The following is a 22,135-nucleotide window of genomic DNA, read 5'->3' as shown; positions in this document are numbered from 1 at the left end:
AGCGTGGTAACTTGACGAATTTACATTTTTCAAAGTGGCATATAAAGGTTAAAGTTGTATTTGGGGATATGGGAAAAATGAGTAGGCTCCTCATTGCTACAGAGTTAGCAAGTAGTTGGGTGGGCAGGGTGGAAGGAAAACCCTCAAAAACTCCCAAATTGCAGTTGACACGGGGAAATGTCAAAACTCACATCAATGTGACTCCTTGTTCTTGTCCCTGAAAGTACACTAACGTCATAATCCCGTGGGACCAGCTGCCATCATTCTCCTTGTACTTGACCCTAACCACGTTACCCCATGCACACCTACATCGCTGGCCCTACCCCCTCTCAAGTTCTCCTCCCATCAAGAGTGCGTTATGAGTACCGGTTTTCCTCCCCCAGAGGGGGAAGACTTTGTACTTGATCCTCTATAGCATTGTATTAAACCCTGACAGAAATCATAACAGAAAGGCACCATTATCACCACTTTCAGAGGAAGAAACTTAAATAATAACCTTCTCTGATCACACATTTAATGAGAGGTCATGCTGGGCTTCACACAGGGATGGCTCCCTCCAACCCCTGCCTAGTAAGTCACAGCCTGCTTTCTTGGTTCCATGCACATCTGTGTCCCCTCATCTGGAGACCTTGGGGGATGGGGGTTTGCCTTGGTTAGTGTTAACATGCTCACAGACCTTCCCAGAACCTCACAGTTGCTTCATCTTTTACCTGGATATTCCTTGTCTCTGGACCCACAGGAAAAACACAGCAGTCACAAAGCACTTTGCTCCATGTTGACCCGTGCATTTATGTAGCTAGCATTTATTGAAGACCTACCACATGTCAAATTGTTCTAGGTTCTGGGAACAAGCAAAACAAAGCCCTGTTCTCCTACAACTTGCATCTTTTTATCAGAGAAAGATAACTGTATAATGTTGGTGTAACAACAGGTTATGTGGAGAAAAAAACAAAGCAAGTTAAAGGAGTAGACAGGAGCAAAGTTGTGTTAGGCAGGTTCGTCCGGGATTCCCCCTGAGGAGACAGCAATGAAATAAATGAGAAGCCACAGAAAGATCAGGATCAGCAAGGGCCGACACCTGATGAGAATGGATTGGGTGCAAGAAGGGACCAGGGGACAGTTCCTGTGGCAGAGTTAGTGAGGGGAACAGATGATGACGAGGATGCAGGAGAAGAGAGGGACAGGGACTGGAACATGCAGGGTCCCCTGGGCAAAGAAAGACATTTGGTTTTGTACTAGCAAAATTGACTCTAAAAAATGTATCAGTGCTTTATTTTTGTTTCAGAGAAGTGCCCAACATCATCAATTATTTGTAATATACAAAATTCAGTTCTGACAAGGAAATGGGTAGAACATACAAGCACAAACAGTTTAATCCACAAAGCACTCACAGGCTGATGGATTTCAAATAGTCCCTAACTTCTCAGGCAGAATGGGTAAGGAATCTAGAGAGACCTTATGTAAGATCACACTCCAACAGCATCCTTTTCCTGTGCAGGGCTCAGAATAAAACAGTTACTTTATTCTTTAGCAATAGACACACACTGGATAAATCTTTCTGGCCCCGCATGGTCAGATCCCAAATATACATATAGCCCCAACTCTCTGGGTATGTTCTAACATCTATAGCTGTCTTTTGTAATAGTCCAATCCACAACTTGCTATTTATAGGTCTCAAAGCAGTAACAGTTCACAAAAGCAAATGCCCAGCTAGCCCTGTAACCTGAACTACCTGCCCTTCCATTTCTTTACTATTCCTATCGTGAACACCCTGCCTCTCACCACCTGCAGGAGCTGGACCACAACCAGAGGTGGCGAACAAGGTTGGTGACTATTCAAACATCAGCTATTCAGTTCCATCCCAACTGGGGGTACTGCAATTCAGTTTGGGCACTAACCACCCACAGTTAGTGCCAACCCCACAAGTTACAGGGCACAATTCTCAGCAAGACTTTAGATACCAGCTAGTCTTTGAAGGTCCCTAGGTTAACATTTTTGATAGGCTTGCTATAAATATGAGGGTTTCCACAACCCAGTCAAGTCAGATAATTTGTTAGCAACTCAAAGAAATTTGTTAAAAACTGCACTTGGTATTACAGTTTTATTACAAGGGATATAAATAAGGAAGGTCACCATGGGATGAGGTCTGGGAGGGAACACAGACCTTCCACAGCTTCTCCCCATGGGACCAGGATGTGTTACTTTCTCTGTGAGTCAGTTTTTTCATCAACAAGAAAATTCCACTAATCAACTGACCATCAGTTTACAGAATTTTTGTTAGGATTTTCTTACACGGACTTGGTTGACAGAAACTTTGGCCACATGATTGAACTCATTCTTTAGCCCAGAGTTGAACTGGCTCAAAGTCCCAGCACTGTCATCATCCGTGTTTGGTAATTCTAGTAACCCACCTCCTGAAGGAGCCCAACATTAGCTCATTAGCATAAACCCAGGTGTACTCTGGGGGCTTATGAGTGACAAAGACATTTCTATCACTTGGGAAATTTCAAAGATTTAGGCCAACTTCCTAGGAACTAGGAACCAAGACAAGTCGAATTTTATGCCAGTGCCTCAGCCACAAAGGGTGGTAGAACTGGGAGAGTTTGGGTCAGGAGGAGCACCCGGGGGTAGAAGGAAACTGAAGGAGGAGGGTGAGTTTAGGGAGAGTAGAGCTCAGTGTTAGAGGGCTTGCCTTGCATGTGCCAGGCCCTGGATTTGATTCCCATACTGGGGGGAGAAAAGAAGAAGGAGAAGAAAGAAATGCAAGTCTAGAAATTGAGTATGACAATGGAAACTATAAATGTGTGTATGTGGCTTCAACTCTCAATGTATGTACAGTCCAAGTAATGCAGATCTACTTCAGATTCGGGAGCAACTTGAGAGTTGATCAGTATCATGTCTCAGGGCAGCGTCAGCACAGAGCTCCTGTATACAGCAGCTGGTCATCACAAGGCCTTACATGATTTCATCCAACTGACTCCATCATGTGTTGGAAACAAGTTTTACATGTAGGAATTGCTTCTGTATATGTTTAAATTTTTTTAAGTCTTCTATTAGATGGATAGTCCATAAAAATGAATAATCAGTAAAATGTTTCAAAAATAGAGAAGTGGGCAAAATCTATAAACCCTGAGTAGCCTCACCATAAAGTTGGGGAATTTGTGAAACTGCACAATATTTAGAAATGCAGCACCTACTGCATAATCAATGGTTATTTTCATGTTGCTTTTGTGACAAACTTTTCTATAGCTTATGGCTATAATTCCTGTTCATCAAAACTTTGTGTCTTTTGTGACGAGGCTTGTTATAATTATAATAAGCCAGAGGTCATTACTCAAAGAGAACCACCAGTCTCTGGAATTGCAATTTATCATATTCTTCTTTTGATTTTACTTGCGTCCTGGGAAGTCCATAGCTGGGCTTCATCATTCAAAGTTCCTCTTGTTCATCATACTTGAAATTACCTCGTTGCTTAGTATCATGTGACAGCTGCTTGGCAGAGTTGTCTGTTGACACCTACAGCTGCTGGGCTCTCTCCATTCAGTACCGTGTGGTCTGTGGACCCATCTAGCCAGCTGTCAATTCATTAATGACCGTGGAGAAATTCTTTTTAAACTGTGTACCCTGCTGTAGCAAGTCCAAGTCCAGAGCCAGCCAGTCTGTGGTCACCATCATCCTCTGCAAAGTTGTACTCTAACTTAAGAGTTCAATCCCATTTTGAATCACAACTGACTGCCCCATTGCAGAAGAGTGTATTGGTTTGGATTCAATTCAGATTTTTATTCAGCATCCCTCAAGCCCTACTTCCCTATTTGCAGAATCCAATGAAGAATTCTTAGGTGTTTGATGCAAACTGGAAATTTTGGTCTGTGTATAAGATCTCTTTGGTATAATCCAATATATCATCTTGATCCAACGTTGAATTTATTTTGTTGTGGTAACCATGAGCCACTCAAGGATTTTATCATGAGCATCTTCCAGCTCTTTGGCAGTAGACTTTTGGAACATGTCAGAGACTAGCAGCAAAGTCAGGGATGAAAGTTGGAGGGAAACGATGTGGTATTTCCAAAAGAAAGTCATGGGAATAACAGACATTTCAGGGAAATATCAGTAGGTATCTATTTTATAAGAGTGAAAAAGAGAATGGATGCTAATGGAATTGAAGTGGCAAGTATGGACCACCACCTTGAGAGCTGTATTAAAACTCATTTCTTAATGGGCATTTTGCCCGTGACCCAAATGCTTATAACTTTCTCATGGGTAATATGAGGATTATCCTCTCACAATTTTACATGTAAACAGGACTTTATAATCTGGACAGGTTGCCCAAATATGGTTACAGAACTATTTTGTTGTCTTACCAGTTGATTCAGATCTTGTAAATGGTGGTTTAGGTTTTAGTGGAACCCAGAGGAACCATTCTTTTGACTGGACCACTCCTAGTTACTGCATACCTATTAAAAACACTCTTCTCATGTTGTAATGCATATCAATTTAGCCAATAAATTGTATGATTACCCTATCAACATGTAACATGAGTATGATTAAGAATTGTTTTGTGGTCCATCCAATGGATATGATGTTAAGAAATTCCTGGTTAGATCTTGAGTTATCTATCATGGTTGTTCTCAATCTTGAGCATGCATCACAATCACCTAGAGGTGAACTGAATTTCTGATTCTGTAGATTTGGGGTAAGTTCCAAGATTTAGCGTTTCTTACCATTTCTCAGGTGATGCTGATGCAACTGGTCTGGGAAACACACTTTCGAGAACTACCAACTGCTATTGGGCAGTGTTTTGAAGATGTGGGGAAAGACTTAAGGATAGACTGTAAAGCTAAAATAAAACAAACAGAGGCTGGAGTTGTAGCTCAGTGGTAAGAGTGTTAGCCTAGCATACACAATGTCCTGGGTTCAGTTACGGCTCTGTGTCAAATAAATACTAGATAAAATAACTTAATGTCATTTATTATTTTATTACTTATTATCGTATACTAGCTGGTCAGCTGCAAACACAGCACAATCAAATGGCAGCTGGTCAATGCTCTGTGATGATCGTCATGTGGCAGCCCTTCTTTGAGCTATTCCATGGGATTTTAAGGTTTGGTGACTATTCATGGAATAGTTCTCAAAGGATAAAATAACATTCTTCATTTTTACAAAGAAGGAATTTCAGTTGCCTTTAAGCAGATTTACCCACTTCTTTGTGTGAGATAAATGTAGAAATATGCATTGAATTTCAAAAAGTAACAGATGCATTAACTAAAACAGATTTTTAATTCCATTTTTGTTGTGGCATTTGGCTCTGGAGTTAAGAGATTTCTGGAAGTGTTTGTTCTCTAAGTTCTTAGGTGTAATATTTTCTATGTAGACATTTATATATATATAGTATCTAATTTTCCTTGAGTTTTGCATATGGACATATTTTTCCTAATTCTCCTAATAAATAATATACATTAAAGATAAGTATAATGATTATATTTAAGAAATCTAGTGAAAGCCTCAAAGAATTAGGACTTGCATAAAAGCAATTTTGATTTACACTTTAGGAAGAAATTGATTAAGTTGTGGATTAACTGACACAATTACTGAGTCAAATTATTATTGTTTATGATCAAAACACAAATATGGTTTTGTCCTTTGCACTTCAGCATGATTTGGAAATACAAAGTCCTCCCTTCTGGTTGACTTTAGAAGACAAGCAAGTGGATCCAGACACACTTTCCTGTACTGTTTGAGCAGATCCCTTAGTAAGAGCCTAACCAAAAGATTCAGATCTGCTTTTTCTCTCAGCTACCCTGAGTCTGGAACCAGAGTTGACCATTCAGCACTTTCTAAACAGGTATCTGAAAGATAATTGTCCTTTTTATGCTGTTATTGACTTTTGAGGATTTTGAAAAGCAAGGTGATCTTGATATAAACAGACTCTTTATTGTCATAACAAGGACCATGATACCCAAAACACATATGTAAATTCAAAAAAACTGAACAACACAGATATTATTTAACTATGAATCCAACAAACTAAGAATTCAAGTGGCAATACATAGGAAGGTTGAAAGACTTCAGATCAGTGTGTCTTTGGTGTACTAGACCTCTGTTGTTCTGGTCCTGCTGTGATCTTCTGATGTGTGGTTTGGGTCAGTGATTTAATCTAAATGTCTTTATGGCTTCCTCCCTCTCTACTAATAAGGGATATCATTCATGCTGTTCTAGTTAATTCTCAACAACCAGTCCCAGTAGAATCTGGACAACTCTGAGTATAACATCTGCCTATTTCCCTTGTGTAAATACTTCCACCATAGTTGGTTTCCAGGTAGCAGCATGGCGTCGATGAATGCAGAGTTAGGAAGAGATGTGCACAATTGGCACTCGCAAATGGCACTATCCACTTCTCTACTCTGGGAGAACAGTTGCGTGGTTCTGGCCCAATAATCCATCTTAAGGGCTGATTGTGCAGTCTGTCTGATCACATTAATCATGTTAACCAGACGTCTTAAGCTCTGTGAATGCAGCCTTCTCCAGAAGGAGATGGTGGCTGGCAAGCATGCATTTCCAAGCACTTCAAAGGGACTTCACAGTTTCCAGAGCTGACATGAGGATCACACTTCCTTTTGCCCTTGCTGAAGCTGTCATCCATGCCTACATGAGTGGGAGTCTCTGCCATTGTCCATTCTGCTTACAACAGCCAAGGTGTTCAGTTTTATTATTTCTGTCTATGAATGGATGTACATGGGGATGGATGTGTGTGTGGATATGTATGTGCATTTTTGCTATAAACCAAAATCTGCCATTTTTTTTTGTTGAAGGCCTTGCTATGGATCGCACTGTTTATAGGACTTTCCATAACTGAGTCTGTTCAGTTCTGGTACCTTATCTCTTGCTGTCCCCTCTGTCTTATTTGTTACCACTCTCCAGTTCCACAGTCTTCTTTCTGTTCCTTCAAAATGCCAACATTGTTCTCTGCCTGGAGGTCTGTGTATTGCTACTTTTACTACTGCCTTTGACTGAAGCTCTGTCCCTCCAGTCTGGGAAGAGCTATCTCCTTCTTGTCAGTCAAGCATCATTTCTCTAAAACAACCTTTATGGCTTGCCCAATCTAGAATAATCCCTGTCCTCCCAAGATGATCTTTCAAACCACCAATTTTGTCATTTGTATTTCTTTTTATCTGAAATTATTTTATTTTTGTTCATTTTCTTGTTATTTCCACACCCTGCATTCCCCTGCCATTAAAACATAAACTCCCTCAGATGTCTGTTCTAGAAGGCTGCAGTCCCCATTGTCATAGTCTTTACCAGTGCCCACTTCCCTGCCAGTCTTAATACATTCTAAAGGCAGGAATTTGACTAATCAATCCTTGAAACTCCAGAACCCAGCTCTCTCCTTTCATCCCATAACTTTATTTTCCAGTGTTTGTTGAACTACTTAGTCTTTTCAGCTGAGTGTGTTTCTTAGTCTGTTTTGTGCTGCTATAAAAACTTACCAGAGAATGGATGTGAGTTTGGGAGGGAGCAAATGTTCAGCCATAGCAGGGCCCTCGCTCACTTACTCTGGTCCTCCTACAGTCAGAAGGCCAGCGGAGAGAGAAGACTTCATGCTTCCACTCCTCCTGCAGGGGCACGCACAACATGGTGTGTGACCCTGTCCTTGCTAGGAACGGAAACTGTCTGCCTCCCACCATGGCTGCTCAGAGTACAAAGCAAGGGGGCTAGGAACATGACTGTCTCCCAGGCCCTTCAGTGGCAACTCTCTGATTCTAAACCTGGGCCCTGCTGAGATCAATAGTCCTGTTAGGTTGTTTTCATCCCGGAACTCTCCTCCATTGACACTTTGACTGGACATGTTTTTCCCTCTGTTTTGGAAGTAGTGACTAGATGAAACAGGTCTTGCCCTGTGGGGCTCCCAGGGCAGCATCCCCCTTTCCCACCAGCACACTGGAGGTGGTGCCTTGGAAAGAGGAACAGGCCAGACCCAGCAAATGACACTAACATTTGTTAGGTGCCATATGCTGCCCACAGGCAAGGGTCCCAGCCACTGTGCACCTTGCTCCAGCTGTCCAAGGATACTTTCTGTGCAGCACTTTATAAGGTCCAAAACACAAGACGTACATAATGTAAACATGGTATTTGAAAATTGATTTTTATTGGTGCATTATAATGATGCATAATAGTGGAATTCATTATTTTATTCATATTCATTATTTTATTCATTATTTTATTCATATTTATATATGCACAAAACATGAACATTTAGATTTTTAAAATATGTCAGGGTATCATGCTAACACTCCAGAGGGGTTTATTGCTTTACAAAACCTTTCAATACAGCCTTGTTTTAGATAATTTACCCATCCCAAATTTCTCAGTACTAATAAATTTGGTAATTCAAATTTGCAGGATCCTACCCATTACTGGAAAACTGGTGCAGGGAGATGAAGGTATAGAATAAAGAGCAAGATGCAGAAGGAAATAAATGCTGGGAAATGAATCTTCTAGTCCTTAATGTGTTGTTTTTCTAGAACAAAATTGGCTGTTCTTCCCTACCTCTTTTTAGAATAAATTACCAAGGGTTTCATTTATTGTCTATCTAGAAATGGTGTTTTAATTTCCAAGAATACAGCTGGATCCTTCCCCTCTCACCTGCAGTCCCTGACTTTTGTCAAATAAATGTATATATATTTTTTCAGCCCATCCTTCCTTCCCATGAACCAAGGGGCTTGTATCTGAGCCCCTAAGAGAGGTGCCCTTTTTTTTTTCTGACTCACCTCAAGCAGTTCTTACAGTCTACACGTGGGGCATTCACTGGGAACTGGATAGGAAACCAGACAGCAATGTCGTAGGTGTCCCTTATTTTTTTGAGTTAATGCCTAACCCACCCTCAAGGCCACCCTGTTGTCTCAAGGGCAAGAAGCCCACCAGGCCCTTAGTGAAATTGAACAGAGACTGGGATGGGGTACATGAGGCATCCCCCTTAACTAAAACAGTCACTTCATCTTCAAAAGAAACAACGTTCCATCCTGTTTCCCTATGTCTGAAGTTCCAGGAAAGCAGGAATGGTGTCTTTCCCTCAGGGACCTTCCTGTAAGTAGGTAATAGTTGCATTGCTGGTGTTACTTTTGAGAGCCATTTCTGCTGACATCTCCAGAGCAGAAGTGCAAAGAGAAAAATGCAGTAGGTCATGCTGAGGCTTTGGGGAAATGGTTATGCTCTTCAGCCTAGGAGGCTTTGCAAATGAGTTTTAGAATGGAAAATGCAATATAAACAGAAAACTTAGGAGAGGATGGTAACCAAGAAAGACCTTAGGAAATGATCTTGTGGTAGCAAATCTAAGTGGAGCAATAAAGTCTGGAAGCAGAGGTGAAAGTGTATATTAAATGGTTTATTGATATTCCATTGCAATACATGGCACACTCAACCTGTGACCTCTTGTCAGTCGTATATAGCGAATGCTTTGCAAAATCTCAGTGAACGTGGAGTGTTGACACGTTTCCATTGGTACCTACCCATGCATCTGTGATACAATGCTTCAGTGGTTTGTGTTTCTGATTTTCAATAAATAAGCCTTTAGCATATCCCAGAAAAAAGTAATCAAGGAAGTGTAATTTGTAGTAGTTTCTGTTTGGAGACTCCCCAGTCTGTTTTCTTCATCAAGTTCAGAACTAAACCTGACATCACCATTAGACATACAGAATAGTCTAATGCAGTCAAAGGACCACAAGTTTTCCAGTTGAATAGGGTGGAGGCCAAAGCCAGGCTTAGCCACATACATCACCTATGAGACATTGGGCAGGTAATAATCCTCCTCTTGTCTCAGTGCCGTCTTCTGTAAAGCAGGATGGTAACAGTCCCCACTTTAAAGAATTGTGGGTATTGGTCATAGCATGGCTACAGTGCCTTGGGGATCTGTTACTGTGGTGTGAGATAGAGTTCTTGCTTTCTCTTTAGCTTACCTACAGACATCTATTAACGTGTAGTTAATAGAGCTAAAGAGATAGAAGTGAGTGTCTCCAATGTCTGGCCTCCCCAAATCAATCTCATTTGTTCCTCAATCTCATTCTGATGTGGAGGAAAATGATCATGCTCTTTATATTTTCTTGAACCTGTGGTCAATTAGGTACCAAGAGGGACAGGGTTATGTAAGAGCTATTCCATTATGTAATGTGGCAGAACTTGTCCAGAAGTGGAACAAGTGCAGGGACATCTGCCATTATTGTATTGTGAGACCTCAAGGAAACCAAACTTTCTAGACTGTTGGCCCGGCATTCACAAGATGCCGGGTCTGGGTGTGTGGTTTCAAGGTTGCTTCTAGCCTAAAGCCCTGTTTCTATTTGCTCAGTTGGCAAGCTGGAAGTTCCTCTCAGCAGTTTGGCTTTTAAACTTTCCTTGTATTCATAACTGACATAATGATGAGCCGGAAAAGGCACAGACACCACCTAGGGTAACATTCTGGCTTTACAGATGAGGAAACAAACTCAGAGATAAGACCTTCCACCTCTATGTCATAAGGCTGGGGCTAAGATAAAGTCCAAACCCCCACGTCCTGACTCCTAAATCAGTGCTCTGTCCATTGTACCACTTTGCCTCTTTCCCACAAATGAAATACCATATTTGAGGACCAAATATGTAAATAGCACAGATAATCTTTGATTGCCACTAAAAATGTAATCATTTTTATTAACTACAGATTTTAATAGGACAAACTAATCTGACTGATGTTGAAAGGACTATTTAAAAGATTTATGTCTTTCTACCTGTTGGTCTTCCTATCATCCAGAAAGGTACATTATTATTAGAATTTGGAGACAGCAAGAAGGGTGTTGTTGGCATGTGACATCTCAGAGATATGACTGGGTCCATCTCTGAGCTTTGCATTTTTGAAATCTCTGGAAGGTCTGAATTTACACTCACCAAGTTATTAAGATCTTACATTGTAGCCTCAGATTCTAATAGTTAATCCACAGCTTCCCTGATTTCTTTGCTATCCTGTGGTCAAATATTTTCATTCCTGGTGTAAGGAAATGATTTAATATTGACTAAGCAGAGTCAACATGGGAATCTAATAATCATGTGCATGATCACAAGATGTACATAGCATATAGGAGTAAACGAGGAAGAGCAAATCAACTCCACAGTTCTGTTAGACAGTGAGCGTGTTACACGTGGACCTGGTGAGGGAGTGGTGTCCTGAGAGCTAGTCACTGCTCTGTGTGTGGGTCCCGTGGTTCCGGCTTAAGCTGAGGTCTGAGTCTCACCTTTCTCTCCATCTCAGGATGGAGGCTTCCATGAAAAACAGTAGAGCAGAGAGAGGAGTTCCTGGGTGCTTAATTGGAACTACTTTTGTTAAAAATATATATACCACATTTTATTCTAAGAACACTGCTGTGTTATGAGTTAATTTTGGTGAAAAGAATATATTTTCTGCATTCATTTTGAAGAAAAGTTGCAAAATTGATTTTTGAAAGACTGTTTGTCTTAAAAGGACAAAAAATCAATATTATTTTTCTCCATTATGGTAAGAGGTATAAAGCATTTAACTTGGGTGTCTCAAAACTTAAGAAATGCACCCTAAAATGTTACTTTCATAGTGAAAAAAATATTAGACATTATATTTGCATTTTGGGTTATCATCAGTTGATATGCAAGGGAAGGAAGGAATGAAACAATATACACAATAAAAAGCTAAAGAAAGAAAGATTAGGAAAACCAAAGAAAGGTTAAAAGAGAGAACGCATTTTAGTAACAGAGAAAGGACAAAACCGTGTAACTTTCCTGCCTAGCACTTAAGCATGGCTTGTCTTTATTTTTGTTATACCTTGATTGAAGTTTTATTCTCCAACCACCCAAACCGTAAATTTTAAAGAGCATATGAATTGTGCTGGGTTTTGCCTTCTGCTGTTTTCTCAGGGACTAGCACAGACATAGAAATCCCCAGTAAGAATTACTAAACGAATGGATGAACAAAGAAACAAACAGAGAAGCAGAACAGTGTAGAGAATGGGAGCCCCGTGGCCCAAATGTCTCTGACAGTGGTCCACTGAGATCTGCCATTGTTTCCTCAAAAGCAAGAGGCAGTGGACTTGGCTCATCCTGGCCCTCAGTGCTGCAGTAGTGTTTCTTCAGAGGCCATCTCACATCTCACCTGTGTTCTCTTTAGCAGAGTGACAGTCTGCTGAGGTTTAGAACAATACTTTGTGTCTTTTGAAACTTTGTGAAAGTTGATGTTTTCATGTCCCTCACTGTGGGTGTCACATGTCACCTAGTACCTCTTTATTCCAAGCCCAGCCATTTGATGCTCTTAAATCCTCTGCTCCAAGAGGCCCTCTGGAATCCCCATCCTCATCGATCATTCTTCTCTTCCCACAGTGCTGCCTCCTTGTCCCAGGAGGAGCCTCTCGTTCAGCCCTCTGGAGGCGGCAGCTGCCTATTTTCCCAAGCACTCAGTACTAAGAGCCCTAGAAAAAGTTCGCAAATTCTGAGCTCCTTGTCATCAAGAAATCATCACACCTTCAACCTCCAATACAGGGCATTTTCTTAGTCACACCCTTCACTGTCTTCTAGCACCTCAGGTCACTTCTGCGCATTCGTCACAGATGTTGGCCCTTGCTGGCCCACAGCCTCCTCATCCACCCAGTCACTGATCTCCAGGGTGACTTCAGGGGCTATGTGCACATTTCATCCAAAAAAAGTGGCCTCTGCAAATTCTGTGATTTTTTTTAATAGTGGTAAAATATACATAATAAAATTTGTCATTTGGACCAGTTTAAGAGTAGCTTTATGGTGTTGAGTACATTCACACGGTAGCACAACCATCACCCCACTCCCATAGCCGGAAATTTTTTGTCTTCCCCAGCTAAAACTCTGCCCACCAACGCTGATATCCCAAGTTAGGCAGTACCCACGATTTAAGGCATTCTCACCCCAGAGTTTTCATTTCCCAAAATTGTCCTACCTTCAAAATCATATATTTATTCCATTTTCTGTGCACTGTCTTGTGTCCTACCAACAAAACAGAATGCACAGATCTGAGCTGGGATTCCGCTGTTCCCCTTCTAACCTTAGGTTCTTCATTTGTAAAATTTAGATAATTGGTAGCATCACAGATAGTATAGACACTAGATAGATAGTAGAACCTACAGTTATTGGATTCTTAGAAGGAACACACGATCATAGGAATTATGATCATTTTTTTCCTCTCCATCTTTCTTGCCAGTCCACACATTAATGTTCTTCATCCTAGCCACCCCTTTGCTGACATTCCTAGCTTCTCTACACCTGTATCTTCCTGACGCCCGTCCCTGGGAGACACAAGGTCCTGTGTCAGTCTGGCCCTCTACTTATCTGCACATTTACCTGCACTTTGGTGAACAAGGACCTTTGCTGCAGTCATTCCAAGGCATGGTCTCCCACCTGGCTGGACCGTGTACACCACCCTGCAAGCATTTATAAAGGGTCCTGACTTGGTTTCCGCTGCTATTTTTCCCAAACTGCTCTTTCAGATTTTTCCTGTTCACTCCATCTCCCTGTCCTGCCACTGCCCCACAATACTCATTTATCTTTTCTGTCTCTGTAGACCAGAGTTCTTACACTTAATGACATCAGAATAAGAATCACACACATCCCCTGAGGTTCTGATTTGGTGAGAGGTGATGGGGTTGAGATCTGCAATTTTAACAAGCAACCCCAGGGGATTTTGACAGACACTGTGTGCAGTCCACTCTTTGTGGAGGACCAACCTAAGCCCTAAGCCCCTTGGGAGCACACACACACACACTCAGTCTTATCTGACTTTCATCCCTGAAACCTGACAATAGATGTTGAAGGATTGATTAAATGAATGAATCTGTCACTCTGCACTTCAGAGGAAGTGACTGTTCGCCTTTGAAATGCTAATTAACTACAGCTGTTTAAATGCAGTTTAAAACTCTTCAATGTGTTTTATCTTTAATCCTTTATGAGTCCCTTTCACTGCCATTGGCAGTAGGGAACTAAAAAGAACTTGTTCCCCAACCAGCAACAACAGAAAACCAATTCAAGGGCCAGGTAAGATGGTGGAGACCACAGCACAGTGCAGTTTTTCCACCTTAGGGAAGGCGAGTGCTCAATAACCCTCCTGCTTGGGATCCTCCAAACAGAGGTTTCCACAACCACTTCAGTGAACTTTTTTGGAGAAGAAAGAATCTTAAGCAAAAAGTCAACTTCTGGGGATGTTGCTAGAAGGTGACTTAGACAAATAGGTGGGCAGGTGGAGATAGACTGGCACACCCAATCAATGGCTCAGAGGCCAATCCCAGTTCTGCCCTGCCATTCACTAGCTTGGACAGGGTTATTATCATGTTGGATCCTTTTATTTCCTTGTCTATAAAATGGAGGACAATATGATTTGCTTTGTAGAGTTCTTTTGAAGATTGAAAAATGTAATCCAAGTAATGCACAGTGATTCTATGTAGTTAGGCAATTCAATTTTTTAGACAGCTGGGTGTCTACCATCGTGGAAAGGAGATTCCTCCTCCCCACCCTCCCACCATGAGACACACCCCGTCCACCTAGAAATACAGAAGTGGTACCAGCTATCACTGTCTGGAAAAGTCTTAACTCTGAACCTACTATCATAGAGTGATAGTAGGGAGCAGACAGAGTGACCCTATGCCATGCCCTCCTACTCCCCTCTTCCCTGAGTAGAGCTTAGAGGCCACAGAGCTGATGAGGGACCTCAAAGGCGGAAGTGGGAGGGAACCAGCGTGGACAGCTGGAACTGAAACCATGCTTTTACCACCCTCCTGTTCTACCACCCCTTTCTCTCCAGGGGGAAAGAGAAACAGCTCATGACTCTGCTGGACCCACACACAGTAGATGTCCTCTCCCCAGCCTCCAGTCCCCATCTCAGCAAGACTCACTGAATGCCCACAGGGTGCAGGTGCTATCCTAAGTACTTCATCTGGAATCTCCCTGCAAGCCCCTAGCAAGTTTGTTTCAATTTTGAAGATCTTCCCCCAGCTCATAAGACCAATGGCTAACCCCCCACTTCATTTCCTCCTTCAGCCCCTCTCCACCCCTGGCTAGAAGGGTCCCTTTTGATGTGAATGCCAGAAGACCTTGGTTTAACTATTAATAATAATGAACACCTATAAACATTCCTTATAGGACTTCAGGCTCCCTTCCGTACTTAATCCTTTGTTCTTGCACCTTTACTTTGCTTTTAGGAGAAGAACTTGGACTGGTTTCCTCGGATGCGAGCCATGTCCCTCGTTAGCAATGAAGGTGACAGTGAGCAAAATGAGATTCGGAACCTGCAGGAGAAGCTAGAATCAACCATGAGTCTGGTCAAACAGCTCTCGGGTCAGCTGGCAGAGCTCAAGGAGCAGGTAAGTGTGCCCCTGGAGGTGGAGCTGGGGGCTGGAGCCATTCCCACCTCAAATCCAGGGAGACCCAGAGATGTGGGAGCCAGGCTGACCTCAGGATTATGAACTCCAATAAAGAAACCCCATGTTTTGCTGTAGAACCATATCTCAGCAAGCAGGGACTCCCACTCAGCCCTCATGTGTGACATTTCTCCTTCTATGGAGTGGGGGAAGGAGCAAATTCCAACATACAAGGACACCTTTGCATTTTTTGATAGATCATATTTTCTGCCAGGCTTACAATTACTATACTCATCAGAACGGCAAATCATTATTAGTAACCACCACAAAGCTATAATCTACCCCTTTATCATACAACATTGTTAGCATTCATAAAAAAAACACTATCAGTAGTAACCACACTAGCTATTAAAATGACTGTGGTGATGGTGGATAACTAAGTGAAAAGCAAGATCTGTTTTAAAAGAACCGTGGTTCCTGTTTTCTAACCACAGAGAAGGGTTTGCTCTTTTCTGTTTATGGAAATTCACATTTTTAAAAAAATTCCCCTTGTTTTGATAAATATATTCTATATGATGCCAGATTGTAGGTACTTGAGAAATATTGATGCAGAATGTCTGTGCCCATTGGCACTGGGGAAGAGTGAGAATCAGCTGAACACACTTTCTCTCTTCCCAGATGACAGAACAAAGGAAGAATAAGCAGAGGCTGGGCTTCCTCGGATCAAACACACCCCATGTGAATCATCACATGCCACCACACTGATACCATGGGGGGAAGCCGTGACTAGCCTTTCATCAGTGTCCTGCCTGATCAGTGAATAAAGGACTGAGATGGAGGGGAGTGAACAGTGCCTATTGTTGAAAAGTTAAAAACAACCAAGTGCCAAGATGTTGAGTGGTTTAGCTCCCAGAACAATCTGTAACTGTGTTTGCATGCCTGAGAAGACCCAAGCTAAAAAGCAGCAACTCGAAAGCACACATCGCATATTCTCAGAGCAACGTGAACTTCCTCACAGGGCTGGAGAGGGTAGGGAGAGGCCAAGCCAGGAGAGACCTGGGGCAGTGAGAACCACCTTCTGGTAAATCCCTAAGTCTTGGTTTTGTCCTCAGTGCTACTCTAACCTCCCTCAGGGCTGGTTGGCATTTCTTTCTTTTAATTGTGGCACATAGGTCAAGGATACAGGAAGTCATACTTTGGTGGCTAATTTTACTAAAGAAAATAGCTGAAAAGATTAAAAATGAGAGTTGGAAAGGAACATGTGGATGCTTCCAAACCATAGCTGTCCCTGGGCAGTTTCTTTATAACATGAAACCTGATGGATGCACAGCTCAAACGTGTGCTTTGGAGCGTAGGTCCGCCTGCTGACCACATAGCTGGAATGCGGTTGCTTTCTCCAGGCTTCAGATGGACTCTGTCGATGTGCAGCCCAAAAGGAGGCTTTCGTATAACTTGTTAAGAACACATTTTAAGTCATAATAGGCTAAGATTGCAAAAGGCTTGGGGAAGAAAAGCCTGACAGCAAGCCCCAGGGAAGAATTTTTTAAGAACATATATATGCTATTAAAATATACTGCTTTTAATAAATGAAAATATTTAAAGGTGACAGGAAATAGGGAGAAACTTATGATGGTGGCCTTGGCTTTTATAAACATGGAGTGAAAGCAATTTGATTTGTGTTTGTCATGCTCCAGGAACTGAGTGTTTCTGTTTATCCTGTTCCTGCAGTTAAAAGGGAGAATCCAAGAAATTGATTAAATACTCAAGAAAATACAGCATTTCAATTGCATGTTTAAAACTGTAAGAGTAAGGGTTTTTCAAAATGTACAAAGATAATAATCTGTTCCCCAAATTGTTTTTATGTTAAATCATGCAATCAGAGTTTGTTGAGGGAGAAAATAACCTGGCATGGTCAGATTATTTTTAGAGGTTATACATTTGGAACATTAAAGCAGATTACAGATAATGAAAATATTAGGAGAACTGCTATGTGACAAGGCACTGAAGGCCCCTGACACTAGACTCTGAGAGAGGCTTTGCAAGTGGGTCCTCTGGCCTCTAGTGCCTTTAAACTTTTGGTTATTACCACCAAGTTTAAAGGGCCAAAGGGGTTGCCATGACAGTTTTAAAGCTTTTGAATTTTTCTCACATAGTTTTAGCTGTTGGCTCCGAAAAATCTCAAAGCATGGTCTGTATAGAACACAATGGAAACCAGAACCAATCCTTCCACACACTGTTATAAAACATAGACTTGGAATACAGCTGTTGGAGCCCAGAGCAACAAATTTTTGAGCCAAATCTACTGGCACCACCTCCCACCCACGACCACCCCAAACTAAGCCTTCCTTACTCTAGTGTGATAGTATTTTTCTTGACCAGTAGCTGAAGGACCCTGACATCTGTGACCAAAAGATGCTAAAAAATTGTGATGTATTGACTTGTAGCACTACCTTTGAACCTAGTGGGCATTCACTAAATAGAGGAGAAATTTAGTTGTTATGCAGTTAACCTTAATTCTTTATTCAAACTTTATATCAGGAGCTGGGATTGTGACTCAGTAGAACAACACTTGCCTAGCATGTGCAAGGCACTGGGTTCAATACTCAGCACTGCATATAAGTAAATAAAATAAAGGTCCATCAATGACTTAAATTTTTTTAAAAAACTATATCATATTTTTATATGGCTTTATCAAAATTAGACCAAAATAGTCATTTTAAAAATTCAAGGTCATTTTCACAATTGACAGTATTTAGTAAAAAGTGTACTTTAAAATATTGAATTAGGCAGAGTTTTATGGGGAAGAAAAAGAAGAGAGCAGAGGCAAATATTGAACATATTCCAATATAGAAAGCTGTCTCTTTCAGCACAAAATATTTCTGATGTCTGAATGGAAAGTCAAGAGAATCAATTAATTGGTACAGATGTGAGCAACCTTTCTTTCAGATGACAAACTATCTGGTCTTTCCTGGCACTGCAATTGTTCATTCTAGAGTGAATAAGTTATTGGCCCCAAACTGCTACCTGGAAATGACCGAACATCTCCAGCCATTGTGTAGGCAGCTCATTGTTTCATGGTATATTTTCTCCCATGGGAAATGCCCCAAAATGAGTACAGCTATAAGACTCTCATTTCATCCAAATTTTAAAATTTCTCAGTTGTATTTTAATGCCTCTTTCTTTCTTTCCTTCTTTCCTTCCTTCTTTCTTTCTTTCTTTCTTTCTTTCTTTCTTTCTTTCTTTCTTTCTTTCTTTCTTGTCTAAATGCTTTGGAGTTATAAAGCAAAATAATAATAGCAAACAAAAAAGGCACTGTCCAGAACACTAAATTCATGAACAAGAAGATAATAATAAAGAAACTTGGTAATTTATAGGACTTTCTTTGTTATGCATAAGTTTGTTAATGCAGCTACAACATTTGGCCAGGTGAGTATCATCAACATGCTCATATTTATATAGTGTTATTAAGATAAATACAATCATCTTTGCTTTGATGGTAGGGGAGCTTTATAATATTTGGTATTAAAATCCATATGGGTTTAAAAGTCTCAGTTTCTGCTGAATAACATTTTTACTTTCAAAAGGGTTTGTTCCCCTGTGTGCTACATTCTGAGAATCAAGAATACATCTTCTAAATTAAAATATCATTTTAGATTAGAGATGCTGTATCATCTAAGGCTATAACATTAATAAAATGAAATGTATACATGAAGATATTTATCATATTTTCTACCCTTAAAAGTTCAACTTAGAAAAGGGCTTATGTTCTTGCATATTGACATTTTTTTTTTCTGTTAGTAAAGAAAACTTAGTTCCTAGTAGATTGTTGATAGTCTCAGGAAGAGCATTCATTCAAATCAGAACTAACTCTGTGCTTGGTCTCATGTCTGCAGCTCACAGCTCAGTGTTTGGCTGTCCTTTTAGCTTCCAGTTGTCCTGTTATGAGCAGTAATGCATCATGGCCCATGCCACTTCTCCTCCACGACTGCAAATGAGCAGGAATCTTTGGAGTTGGTGTGGGAAAGCTAAGATGGGGACTTTTGTTTCCCCATGTACTATTTGTAGGGAAAAGGAGGAGGAACCACAGAAAATAGGAAGGAAAGGGCTTACCCTCTAGGGACCCTGTAGATTGGACATAAGTAAGTAAACATTGCACAGGCACAATGATGGAACAGATTGCAGACTCAAGAGATAACCCTTTAAACATGAACAGTGCTTGGTGGAAGAGCAACTGTAAGCTGGGATATTCCCTAGAGCTGCTTTAAAGCCACACTGAACAACAAATCAGCATATCTAAAACAGAGACCCATTCCACAATGCTGAGACACCCCTGACTACAGAGGGAGCAGGCATCTTAAACAGACATAGAGGCCCGTGGGAGCCAGCAAGTCACTACAGGGCAGGAAATTGTGAGGCGTGCACCATATTTAGGGAGTAGGGAGGCCATGTTAAGCTCTCCATCTTCAAAATTTGACAGCCAATTTCAGTTTTTAGAAAATGCCTCAGGCCAATTGAAGACCTCTAGTCACTCATTTGCTGCTCTGAAATAATTATTGATAAAGCTATCCTGTTTAGTAGAAGAAAACACAGTATCAGAATCAAGCAGGGAGCTAAAATGCATGTGAAAATTGAGAAATCTGAAAGCAAATCTGGGTTGCCATCTCTGAACTGGAATGTTTCCACAGACTTGAATAATTTATGAAATTATCATGCCAATAGTTCTCATATCACCAAGTAGACTTTTTTCACCCTTGCAGTAGAGGATTACTGTATTTGCCTCAAAAAACATGATTCTAATATAATATGTCAAGGCCATATAATTTATAAGATAATATTAATAAAATTGGATTTGTATATTATTTGTGTGTGATTCAGTGCCTTATTCACTTCTTGCCATGTTTCAAAATGTCTCCATTGGTATAAAAAGGCATTGTCACTGCTATTTTACATAGCAAGACATAAGGGATAAAAGGCTATGATTCCAGTCACACTGATGAACTAATCCAGATGGACCTACATACCCAGGGTTGTTGGGAGTTGGCCAAATCCTCAATTTACCAGCACACACTGGTGTATCTACATTGTGTCTGATGCCCTGTGTGAGCTCAGTGGGCACAGGCCACTTGATCCTCTCAGATTTCCTGCTGCTTCCAATGACAGTTCCCCTCAGAAGACAACTAAGCATGCCATAGCTGAAGTCAACCTGAGTGGCATGAATCACATGCAATCTATGAATAGATTTCTTTGCTCATATGGGTATTTTCCAGTGCACCACAGTTCTTTGAAGCAGTGTGGCAAGAACGGATTTATTTTGTTTGGAATCAGAAGAAAGATTGGGGCAGGGAAGTGAGACAGAGTTCCTCTTCCAGTGAGAGTGATTGGCACCAAGGGCAGTAGTGTGCATGTGGAGGGCAGTGTGATAGAAGTCCACAAGTCACCCTGCCTTTGGTCAACCAGGATGTTATGAGGAAATCTCAGGAGGCCTGGTTTTCAGAAATCTCCAGGCTTTAGCAGGTCTGTTCCTCCCCCACAGCTGAGGTGCTGGTGCATAACATGGAGTCACATGGCAAACAAAGAATCCTGGAGATGGAACTCCATGCAGGTAGAATTGTTATAGGAACAGAGATTAGTTGTTAAACTCAGTTGGACTCACTTTAATAAAAATTCTGACTCTTCAGTATTGTTTTGGATTTTTCCCCAAGATTAGCCTGTTCCCTTTGATCTCTGGTCCTTGGCACAGAGTTCTCTCCAGGTCACGGCCCCCTCCCAGCTGTGGAGGGGCATGCAGGTGAGGATCTCCTCTGCAGTCACCACAGCACTTCCTCCCAAAGCTTCCTCCCTGTATTCCGTTTGCACAGGCTGCTAAGGCTGCACCTGCTCTAATTCCTGCCTTTGGTTTTGTTGTATGTTTATATTTGTTTTCTCTTTGGACAATTGCTTATTATAACCTGCTCCTCTTCTCTTTCAACATGAGTCAAGTGTTGCTTTGTGATCCTGTCCTCTCAGCAGCGTAACTCAAAATTCTGTGACCACAATACCTTAAAATTAGTCACTGCTTTATCATGTATGTTTTTAAAGTAGGGTTTTATCAGAAAATCAGAATCACTTTGGGTAACATTGTCTGAGAGATTTATTTTAGGGATCTTCACCATAACTGTGTGCCTAACATCATGCAGTTATGGTGAAGAATGGGTGAAGAACTTCATGAAAGGCTGGTGCTTCTGCATCAGACAGCAGGTCAGAAGCTACAGCAAGTCAGTGGGTCTGGCAGATAGGGCGGAAAGCTGGGTACCATGCAAAGGAGAGCAAGGAAAAGCTGGGACCCTTGAGGGTAGACAGATGCACATCTAGCTTCAACCACCTCCTAACTCCATAGTGCTGTGGCCTAATTGAAGAAGCTGGCTGCCTTCATTCTCCTGGAGCTGCATGTGTTTCTGACCCAGGACTCAGAGGGCTGGAGCAAGAAATCTGATAGAGCTGGAGGACTGTAGGCCATCTACTGCCTCACTTCAACAAGTGAGCCTGGAGACCAGGCAGGAGCTACAGTGGCATCTGTCGCCTGCTTATTCTGAACTTAGTGGCTGCTGTTTCACTTCCATGTTCTCATGAAAAGATGTCCTGTGGGCAAACTTAATGGGTAACTTCATGAGTGAGGGCATTCTGGGAAATGTAGTTCTAGTATAGCTAAATAGACACAGTACAAAAGCATTCCACGGGAGTAGACTTTAATGCTCATCAATAGTAGTGTTCCCTTTCCTAGTGAGTGCACAGATGAA

General features: G+C 41.4%; 1 protein-coding gene across 3 annotated transcripts in view; it reads left to right on the top strand.

The window, feature by feature from the left end:
* Window positions 1-20,218, top strand: part of Itpr2 (inositol 1,4,5-trisphosphate receptor type 2) — a 462,398-nt gene extending 442,180 nt beyond the window's left edge. For all 3 annotated transcript variants that reach the window (XM_047550877.1, XM_047550878.1, XM_047550879.1), the window contains 2 exons: window positions 15,201-15,362; window positions 16,038-20,218. In XM_047550877.1, the coding sequence (XP_047406833.1) occupies window positions 15,201-15,362; window positions 16,038-16,124 (249 nt within the window). In that variant the 3' untranslated portion in view covers window positions 16,125-20,218. The remainder of the gene's footprint in view (window positions 1-15,200; window positions 15,363-16,037) is intronic.
* Window positions 20,219-22,135: the final 1,917 nt, after the last annotated feature.

The sequence above is a fragment of the Sciurus carolinensis genome, chromosome 4 (genome assembly GCF_902686445.1).
Source record: "Sciurus carolinensis chromosome 4, mSciCar1.2, whole genome shotgun sequence".
NCBI lineage: Eukaryota > Metazoa > Chordata > Mammalia > Rodentia > Sciuridae > Sciurus > Sciurus carolinensis.
Note: the sequence above shows the minus strand (reverse complement) of the source record. Positions and strands in the feature narration are given on the sequence as shown.